The sequence below is a fragment of the Prunus dulcis genome, chromosome 3 (genome assembly GCF_902201215.1).
Source record: "Prunus dulcis chromosome 3, ALMONDv2, whole genome shotgun sequence".
Classification (NCBI taxonomy): Eukaryota; Viridiplantae; Streptophyta; class Magnoliopsida; order Rosales; family Rosaceae; genus Prunus; species Prunus dulcis.
The window spans coordinates 2,801,859-2,811,891 of NC_047652.1; the positions used below are offsets into that span (position 1 = coordinate 2,801,859).

Consider the following 10,033-nt stretch of genomic DNA (forward strand, 5'->3'; position numbering starts at 1 on the left):
TATATTTTAACAACGACGGTGATTTAGCGTCGTGGTTTATGAGGGAAAAGATGACGGTGGATTCCACGACCACTGAAAAACTCAATACACGACGGTGATTTACCGTCGTCTTTTTGCTTTTTTGTAGTAGTGGTAATTTCTTTTTCCTTGGTCCTTACTCCTTACTATATTCTACAAGACTGGACAAATGTTATCCCTGCTTGAATATCAGACAACCTACCAAGTCAACGAGGTCATTTTAATTTATATAAAAGCTAAACATTGATTGATAAAAACAAATGGAAGTTGATATTATATTAGAAAAGTTTTTTCTGGTTTGTAATTTCAACGTTTTGAATATTTTCCAGAATCCTTGTTTCATGGTGATCAGGAGAACAGCTTTGTAGATCTCTAGACAACTAAGACCTGGCTTAAAAGATTATTGAGCATAACGAGACTCAAACTTCAATAAAAATGAGTTTACACATATGGGTCTTCGATTAGGGATTGAATTATGCCAATTGCAGCCAAGGTTAAAATTCACACATCACAAACCTATGCCTCGATTAAACTTTTAAAGTTTCCTTTTCTTCTAGGAGAGGAGTATTTTTTTTATTTTTTATAATTCTTAGAGAAATAATTACTCTAAATCACTATACTAATTAGTAAATATTTATAGTGCTGCAATACGTGAAAATTAGGTGGACAATAAACGAGAAATGTATAAGATGCTATAAAAATAAGGTCACTTTACATACATATCCGAGATTCAATTTCTCACCTGAATAAGTAGCATTTTTCTGTTCACAAGTTCATCTCTAAGGAAAGTGAATTAAGTACGACTTAGCATTAAAAAAAAAAAATTGTTAAGCAAACGACTCAAATTTCAATAAAATGACAGTGTTCACATATAAAAACATAATTATAGTATTTATCTTACTAATTTCGTCCACATTACTCTGGATCTTGTGTTCAGCCAAAAAGCTATAAATAAATAAAAAATTGATCTAATGCTGATTATAAAAACTGCTGTATCATTTAATCCCAAGTTCTCTAGACAATTTTAGACTTTCTAACCCAAAAGGACAAATTAGTAGTGGATGTGGATGCTTGCTTAGGAAAATGTAGCTTTCTTTTTATATATAAGATTCAATTTGCTTGATTTACGCTCAAGACTCAAGAAGAATCATTTGTTAACTAGCAAATAAATCAAAGACCCTTGTCAACTAAAAAGCCAAGATGCATGCATGTTATAGAAATACTGGTTTCCCCTCTCTAGAAGTTAAAAAATGAAAAAGAAAAAACTTTTTACTTTTTACTTATACACTAAATAATACTAATGTTGCATCATTCATTTTATAGTAAACACCTTATCAAAGGTCGTGAGATAAGGTCTTATATTTTAACTGTTGAATCAAATTAATCAATTTAATCTAACAGCTAACCTATTTAATCCAACATTTAAGAAATGGAATATCATCTAAAAGTCTCGCATAAAACTCTCACTATAGGGTTCTTGTACTAATGTCCAAGCTAACTATATGACCTTGCCAAGTTTCAAGTTGCCACACTCAACTTGGTCCTGATTGTGTGCAATTTGGGCTTGGGTTATGCCTTGGACACGACAGACTAATGATTTTGTAAAGAGTCCAGCTACTAGGCCGCCAATTAATGGATTTATGAAAATTTGATACTCGATCTTTCAGGTATTGTGCTGCTGGAAAGTGGTTGGAGGTTTAAGTCTCTCATGCTTCTTACTGGAAATGATAATTTTCCAGCAACTCAATAAGCACTAATTCTGGAAATCCACTAATATATACAATTGAAAAATGTCAAATAACCACGAACTCGTTTTCCAAAACAAAAAATAAAAAAACCTAACTATCAAATTTCAGATACTAAATTATTATAATTAGAAAAATATTACTTGTCACTCAAGCATATAATTAATCCTCAAACTGTACTTTCTTTCGTAATATAAGATATATAATCAATATGCCATCAAAATAAATAAGTAAATAAATGAATATTGGGCCTAAATGAAAAGTGAAAATAAACCCGTATGTCAAAGTCGCTTCAAACTTTCCAAACACATCTTCTTGCGAGAATGACTACAAACCCTAGAGAGAATAGGGATCATCATTTGGCCTTACTATAGAATCCCATTGGTGAGAATAGGGGTCATCATTTGGCAACCGGGCCGCGAGCCAAAGTAGGTAAATTGAGGTCCGATGGGCCAAAGCGCAGCCTGTCCTGATGGTTAGGCTAGCTTAGTCCATCCCACTTTAAGGTTGGGTAGGGCTTAGACTTAGGATTTGAAACCCTTAACTTACCCGCCTATGCCCTTATTTTTTTAAAAAATTTAATTGAAGCACTATCTAACCTCATTTTATACTTAATCAAAATAATGTAATATTAACTAATGAACTTCTTATTTTGTTTACACATGTTATAAATTAAGTTAATTTTTTCAATGTTGTCCAAAATTTTGTAACAAACAAAAATATATACATCATCTTTTAGTGCCCCTTTTTTGTCAAGTTCAAATTTAATGGTTCAATAAAGAATTTGAAAGCTTATTTTGATTTTATTAATTCTAATGTCACAAATTGCTTTAATTTTCATGATGTTAATTCTAGTTTGGGATAGAAGTAACACATTTTCATAAGATTCATTTTTAGGTATAATAGTTTTTAAATATATTGGCTATTGGTCTAGGTTTAGTAAAAGAGTTTAGCTATTATATTTTTATTTTCTTAAGTTATGTAGTAATCCTAATCTATACTAATGTTTAAGAGAAGACTCTTTATTCATCACTTTTGACCCCCCAAAAACAGAGGTGTAACAAAATTATTTAAAAGATTTAGAAAAAACATAAAAATGCCCAACCCGTTTAGACCCTAGGACCGGCCCAAAAAATTAAAAAAAATCCCATAAAGCCCGACCCAAATCCAAAAGTTTTGGGATGGGCCGACGAACCCAAAAGTTTCGAGTCGGGCCGACGAACCCTAAGTGAGAAAACTATCAAGGCTTCCGAATACCCAGAAGACACCGGGGTAACCCGTGGGCCAAATCTGTTGATTTTCTTTTTGTTGAGCCTTAAATAATTTCGAAATTTAGAGAAAATGAAGGCCAATTTAGTGATCTTGGGCTTCAGAAGAATAAGGGCTCTGAGGCAATAGCTCGACCCACCATGGTATATCAAATTGTCCGAATTTGAATCAAACTCTTCTACAGTTCCCTATTTGGTAAGATAGAAATTCATGCGATCTTTTTTTAACAATGAAAAAACTACCAAAAGTCTTATTTTTGTCGTCCAAGTTTTGTAGTATAACTTTTCAAATGGTAGCCATCAAATGTTGACGTGAGCCTTCCTAATTAATTAAGGAGATTTATTTTTAATTTCCAACAAAATAGGCTTCATTTCACAATTTTCATAGTGCTTGTTTGTGCAAATAAACTCACGGGAGAATATTCGCTTTGTGATTCTTCAACCTTTGATCTTCCTTAGTGAAACAATAGCTAAAAAAGGGTACGGAGATTTCTTTAGGGTGAGAATAGGGTGGCCAGAGCTGTGTATGTAATATATAGAGAGATGAGAGATGTGTGGCCAACGGCGGTGGTGGCATCGCCGGTGGCTAGGGAGAGAGAGATGGAGAGTTTTCTCGGGTTTTTCAAGTAGGTTTAGCTATACCTTAAATGATGAATGAAGCCATTTATTTATAGGAGTCTCGGATGCTAGGGTTTCGTAGAGAATAAAACTCTTATTATGAAGGAGTCTATTCTTTCCCCAAATTGTAGAGATTGAGTCCATTAGAGATTTTGATTGGGATCCAAATCTCCTAATTTGATGATGATTAGATCTTCTTATTAGGATAATATATAAATTAATGGCATTATCTTATTAAATAAAGATAATATCCTATAATTAAGATATTATCCCTATTGATTAATTGGCCAAATAAATTGGTTCAATTAATTAATTTAAGGGATATTCTTTTTTTCCACATGGCGTGCTATGATTGGAGATGAAAATATTTGCTCCCAGTGCCATTTATAAAATTATGTCATTTACAAAATTCGACATACATAAATCCAAATACTAAAATCTTCAATTGCCAGAAATTTAAATGATGGAAATTTAAATTCCGTTATTTTAGAATTCTATGTAATTTTCAATTCCTTCATCCAAACGGAAGCTAAGGGATTTGATGAACACATAATTATCACATTTATTATCCCTAAATTTACATTGTTAGTATTTTGATTTATTTTATTTGAGTTTATTAGATCACTTTTAAATATTCTCTATAGTTTGGAAATATATTTTTAAAATATGGTTATTTTAGGTTTTAGCAATTGCAATAAAGAAAGGAAATTGAGTGGTGCAACCAATAAAGTGAAGTAGCCAAGCGTACAAAGAAGAAGATATGGGATCTGCCAGCACTAGAGGATGAAGTGCACTTGCCAAAGAAAGAATTATCAAATGAAGAATGTGGCTATAGCACCATAATAGCCAACTGAATTGATTACATATGTTGATGTGTATTCCAATAAAAGAGATGAAATTGCATAAACACAAAAAATTGGATGAGATTCGCCAGCACTAGATGAACAAAATAAATGAAGGAATTATTGATTGGCTTGGCGACAATTCCAACTTCATTTGAATAAGGCTAAAAGTTACTTTTGGTCCCTCTAATTTGACATTTCAATCATTTTTGACTTTATAGTTTCAATTTCGTAAATTTTAACCATGTAGTTTCGTATTTGTAGCAATTCAAGGACAAGTTAGTATTCATGTCAATTTCTTTGACAATGTAAGGGGCAATTTCGTCAACCCAAAATCCTTGAGCATAAAAGCTCGTATGAAATTCCCCTAATTTCTTGAAATTGGTCATTTGGGTTTAGGGTTCTTCAAAAATTGGGATTAGTTGTTGAATTTCGAGCCCTTATATGAAATGGGGAGAATTTCAAACAAGTTTTTATGAACAAGGGATTTGGGTTGACGAAATTGCCCCTTACATCATTAAAGAAATTGACAAGAATACTAACATGTCCTTAAATTGCTACAAATACGAAACTACAATGGCAAAATTGACGGAATTGAAATTATATGGTCAAAAGTGGTTGAAGTGCCAAACTACAGGGACCAAAAGTGACTTTTAGCCTTATTCAAATGAAGTTGGAATTGTCCATGAGGTGCTGCTATCATTCTCCTATAAATTGATGTTGCGGCATAGTTCAAAAACACACCAGAACTCACAATCTTCTCTTGAGCTCTCTCGTCTTCCTCCTCTCTAAATTTCTGTTTCAGTTTTATTTTATGGGGAACTAACTCCCTAGCTAAGGTTAGGGAGAAAGATTTTAATATGAGTGTGTAATTTTTATTAGTTTGATCCAAACTTAAGCTTTAATGTGAATTTGTAGTTTTTGTTCAAATAGAATTTGTAGTTTTTTTTTATAAAATTAATTGATGAGTGTTTGATAATCTATTTCATGGGTTCAATCATGTTTTTCCCATGGTATAGTAAAAACTTTCATGCTTTTAAAAAAGGAGAGAATTACTAAGATAATTAGAATTTCGATGAAGATATGTGACGCTACAATTTATGGTAGACAAAGCTTGATGCATTTCTTGTGATTAAGTTCACAGATCATGTAAAGGTGGCTGATTATTTACCCAAACATGCTCATTATTTACCTTATAGGGGCAAGCAACAGATAGGAAACAAAGAAAAAGTAATCTCAACAGATAGGAAACTTGCTCATTATTTACCTTCTAGAGTCAGTGATGGTCAAGTTGTGGCAGGATCTAGTATCTATGTAGCGAAGATTTTGCATTGCTCCGTTTTGCACGGCCAAGATTTTCAGGGTATCTAAATTCCAAAGCTTCAGAAATAGAAGAAGGGGAAATCCATATTTGCAGCAAACCATCTTTGTTCCTAGATAAGAATCAGAGTGGAAAGAAAGGGATCTAAGTTTCGGAAGCAGCCCTAGCGTTGGCATAGGATCATCTGTAATTTTAGAGGCCGATAAGGTAAGCTGGGTAAGGCTTTGCGGGAGTTGATTTATGATGACCTGATTTTCAAGCTTCCCAAACAAATGTAGGCTGGACAGATTCGTAAGGTGAGAGATGGTCTCTAGTTTCAGATGCTGAGGTGCCCTCTTCTCATCTATTGATCTCAGCCTCAAAGATTCTAGGTCAGTCAATTTCTCAATCCATTTCGCCACTAGCATTTGCTCTGTAGGTGCAAGATTGAATACCAAAGCCAATTTTCGAAGTTTCGTCAACTTGTCCAGACGATCCTTGAGAGGATGGCCCTTCTCCACAAATAGGCCAGATAATATCATCAGATCTTTCATCGATATCATGAAAATTGGTCGATGTATTTGACAGTTCTCGTTCAAGTAGAGATGCCGAATTTTCTTCAGCTTCCATATTGAACTAGGGAGTGTTCTAACATGGGTATGCTTCAAATCTAGAGTTAAGAGTTTCACCAAGTCCCCAATGGATTCAGGGATCGTCAATAGGTAAGTTCGCCTTAATCCCAAATATGTCAGCTGCTTTAATTTTCCAATGGTCTCCGGCAACTTTGGTCTGAACACACGTTCAAGGTCAAGAGTCTGTAGTTTTCCGAAGAGACCACCAGCAATGCCCCTGCTAATAATTTCACCTACTTCCTCTCCAGGTTTGATTTTTGCTCGGTCATCAAAGAAGAGAACCGATCGGGGAAAGCTTTCCTTCAGCAAAACATTTCGCCAATTTGTGTAGAGACCATGAATTTGACGGGAACTGGTATCGTATGTATTTCCATCTTCAGAATCATGAAGGTTATAGTTTCTGTCTACATTACTTGTAGGAGAAGTTAGAGATGACCCTGAACCTGTTTCGCTGCTATTATTGTCGTTGCCACCTTGCAACAAGAGATGTCGCACAGCACTAGGCAAGCGACATGTCTTGACCTTCCCATTAGGCTTTCTTTGAACCATTTGAACCACATTACGCCCAATCAACTCTGATAGATACGCATATGCAACAGTTTCGGGAATTTTTGTTTTCTCATCTCCGCTTACTTGTGCCAATCCTTGTGCAACCCACGAAGCGACAATTCTCCTTGCAGGGATTTCAAAGTCCCTAGAGAAAAGTTGGAAGTAAGACAAACATTTACTCAGAATTTTGTCGAATTGCAAGTCTGCATTATTCACTTTCACAGTATCAAACCACGGTGTTCGGTTCTGTCCTTGAGTGATACGCTCAAGCTCCTTCAAATATTCCTCTGGTGTCGACACTTCCTTCCACGACAGTAGATACCCAACACTAATTACGGCAAGTGGTAAGCCTCCGCCTCTCCCTAAAACTTCCTTTGCATCAGTTTGCAGTTCATCAGGACAGTGATGCACTATCTGGGAAAAAAGATCCCAGCTCTCTTGTTTGGTTCGTAACCGAAGGAAGTGGTGAATGCTATTTTGGTCAGCATGTGACGCGATGGCCTTCTTGCATGTGGTGAGGACAATCCTGCTCTTGTTTGCCATTTCTGGAAATGCTACTTTAAGAGCATCCCAGGTTTCCGTTGACAAGACATTGTCTAACACTAGAAGGTATCTCTCCTTCTTCAAGAAATCCGTCACTTTCGCAATCCAGTATTCGCCCTGCTTCTCTTGCGTCTTCAGGACCTGGTTTCCAACGGCTTCCAATAGTTCACTTTTGTCAGACACTTGAGGTACGGAGACCCAACGACGGACTTGAAAACGGCGCTGAATGGTAGGGTGGTTATAGACTTCCTTGGCCAGAGTTGTCTTACCAATTCCCTTCATCCCCACAATGGAAATCACAGAGCGCTCTTTTCTGTTAGAAGTCAGTTGCGAGACCAGTTCATAGACGTTTTCTTCCAGACCAACTACTGAGCAAGAATCCGCCCTTACCTCAATCGAATATACTTTTATGCATCTCTGAAGAAGATTTACTGCGTGCGTGATTCCCTTAATCTCCGAGATGGTGGTTACAAGCTCTGAGCCTTGGATGCCGGAGGCCTTAGAGTACTGCTCTGCTTCACAAGTCAGTTTCTTCAATTGCTCCAAGTAAGCACTTCTAAACTTAGGGGCATAGGCTTCAGTGGGGTTTTTTCTTTTTTGGTTGAAGTCTTCAGTGGGTTTGGTAGCTTTGAAAAGTTTATGCATGTGCTCCAACTCCTTGCTCATTGCGCTGACATACAACGATAACTCTTTGCTTGTTTGCCGCAATTGAATGAGCCTGTTACGAATCTTTTCTACAGCTGATGACAAATGCCTGTCCATATCCTGATACTCAACGGTTTGCTGTCGAGGAGATTTGCGGGCAAAATTTGAAGACCGTCCTGTGATAAATTTAAAACCGTATCTTTCCTTTGTTTCCAGAAGGTCGGAGATCTTGGAGCCAAGGGATATTATTCCCCCCTTGAGCTTCCGCCTAGCCCTCCAATTACGGCTGAAATATACCCACCACCACCATTTCTGTCGATTTGCTGCTATATTTATGTAGGCAATGTCATTTATTGCTTCCTCAACCGTCTTGCTTGCTTCCACCAACCATGACTTTTCCATTTCACTTTCCAGCTTTAGCGATTGTAAATCTTCCATGAAAAAAGGCAGCAGATCTACATGCATCTTGACGGATATCACTTGCTCCACCATGCCATCCATCAATTTTGAGTTTCCAATGATCAGCTCCATTAGGGAGGACACCAACTCAGCAGCTCTTAAGCTAACACACAGCGCTGGTGTCTGAACAGATTGATATTCATCAATCTCATCAACAATGGATCTGGCAAGCAAGCTTCTAACCTTGGACCTTGACTGCTCCAATGTTGCGCGGATGTTCCTTGCGCATACTTCCTTGTTTCCTTTGCTGCTGCTCCTCCTCCGGCTCATCCCAAGGTTGCTATTAATCATTTCCTCGATCCGCCTCATCCCACGGGCAACATCAAGCATGGGTAGCAGATGATTAGTTATTAATGAAAAAACAAACCACTTGGAAGAGTTGCTTCGCTTTCTCAATTCTTCGAAGCTCTCAAGGCACCACGTTGCCTCCGAAACCACTTTTCTTGCATTCGTTATCCAGCTCTGCTCCGTTTCATTCAGTCGAAGAGTAATTCCTGCCTGGATGAGTTGTTCAGAATCCAAAAACTTACTGGCTTTCCGTGTGATTTGATCCTCTGACCTCAAAACTTCATCATAATCTTTTAAAAGAGCGCCCAAGAACCTGGATTCTCTTTCAATCCACTTGCGTTTCGTGTTCGAGTATGCAAAAGAAATTGCCCTTGCGACGCTGCAGAGAAGGTAAAAAACCAACAGGACGCAAGAGGCGACAACTACAATGGCCATGGGTTGCTCTTCTCTTCTCCTTTGTAGTTGGAGTTGTCAAAATGTATCTGGAACTTCAGTTCAAACAGATCAAGTTGCTCAGACACTGGCTGTTTCAATTATGGACATTGGTCAATGTTGTGGATAAAGCTTCTTAGATAAAAGTCCTATTTTTTATTTTTTTATTTTTTTATTTTTTATTTTGCCAGAAGATACGAGTCCAAAATGGATGCAGGACATCAATTTTGACTTCTCAATAATAGACAGCCTGTGGCCAGATATGCATTTGTCCTTCTTTTTTAACGTATTTACTTCCAGCGCCATTAAATAGAAAAGGAAAACCAAACCAACACATCCTAGCAATCAAAGTTGTCTCCTACTACAATCATGCTCACTCCATCTCAATCTCTGTAGATTTCTTTCTTCATTAATGGAGATTTTGTTGGGTATACAAATTTTGTTCTCCAAATTAAAATGGGTTTAAAGAAAACTTGTATCAAAATGAAAATGAAAATCCCGTTGTAAAGTCGAGAGTGTAGCCCACATGTTAAGAAATAATCTATCGAAGAATGACGACTTGTTGTCTTGAAGGTTTTTAAAATTTTATTTTAATTATTTGACTGTTTTCTTCTATTTATTATGGGAGTTACAATTGTTTAATTTTCAAATTTTATTTTTTATTCATTGTCGTAATTTTTCTAATTTAATGTGT

At 36.4% G+C, this 10,033-nt stretch overlaps 1 protein-coding gene across 1 annotated transcript; it reads right to left on the reverse strand.

Moving 5' to 3' along the window:
• Nucleotides 1-5,754: 5,754 nt before the first annotated feature.
• LOC117620945 (putative inactive disease susceptibility protein LOV1) lies at nucleotides 5,755-9,342 on the reverse strand. The gene has a single exon (XM_034351207.1). The coding sequence runs from the start codon at nucleotides 9,340-9,342 to the stop codon at nucleotides 5,755-5,757; it is 3,588 nt and encodes a 1,195-aa protein (XP_034207098.1).
• Nucleotides 9,343-10,033: the final 691 nt, after the last annotated feature.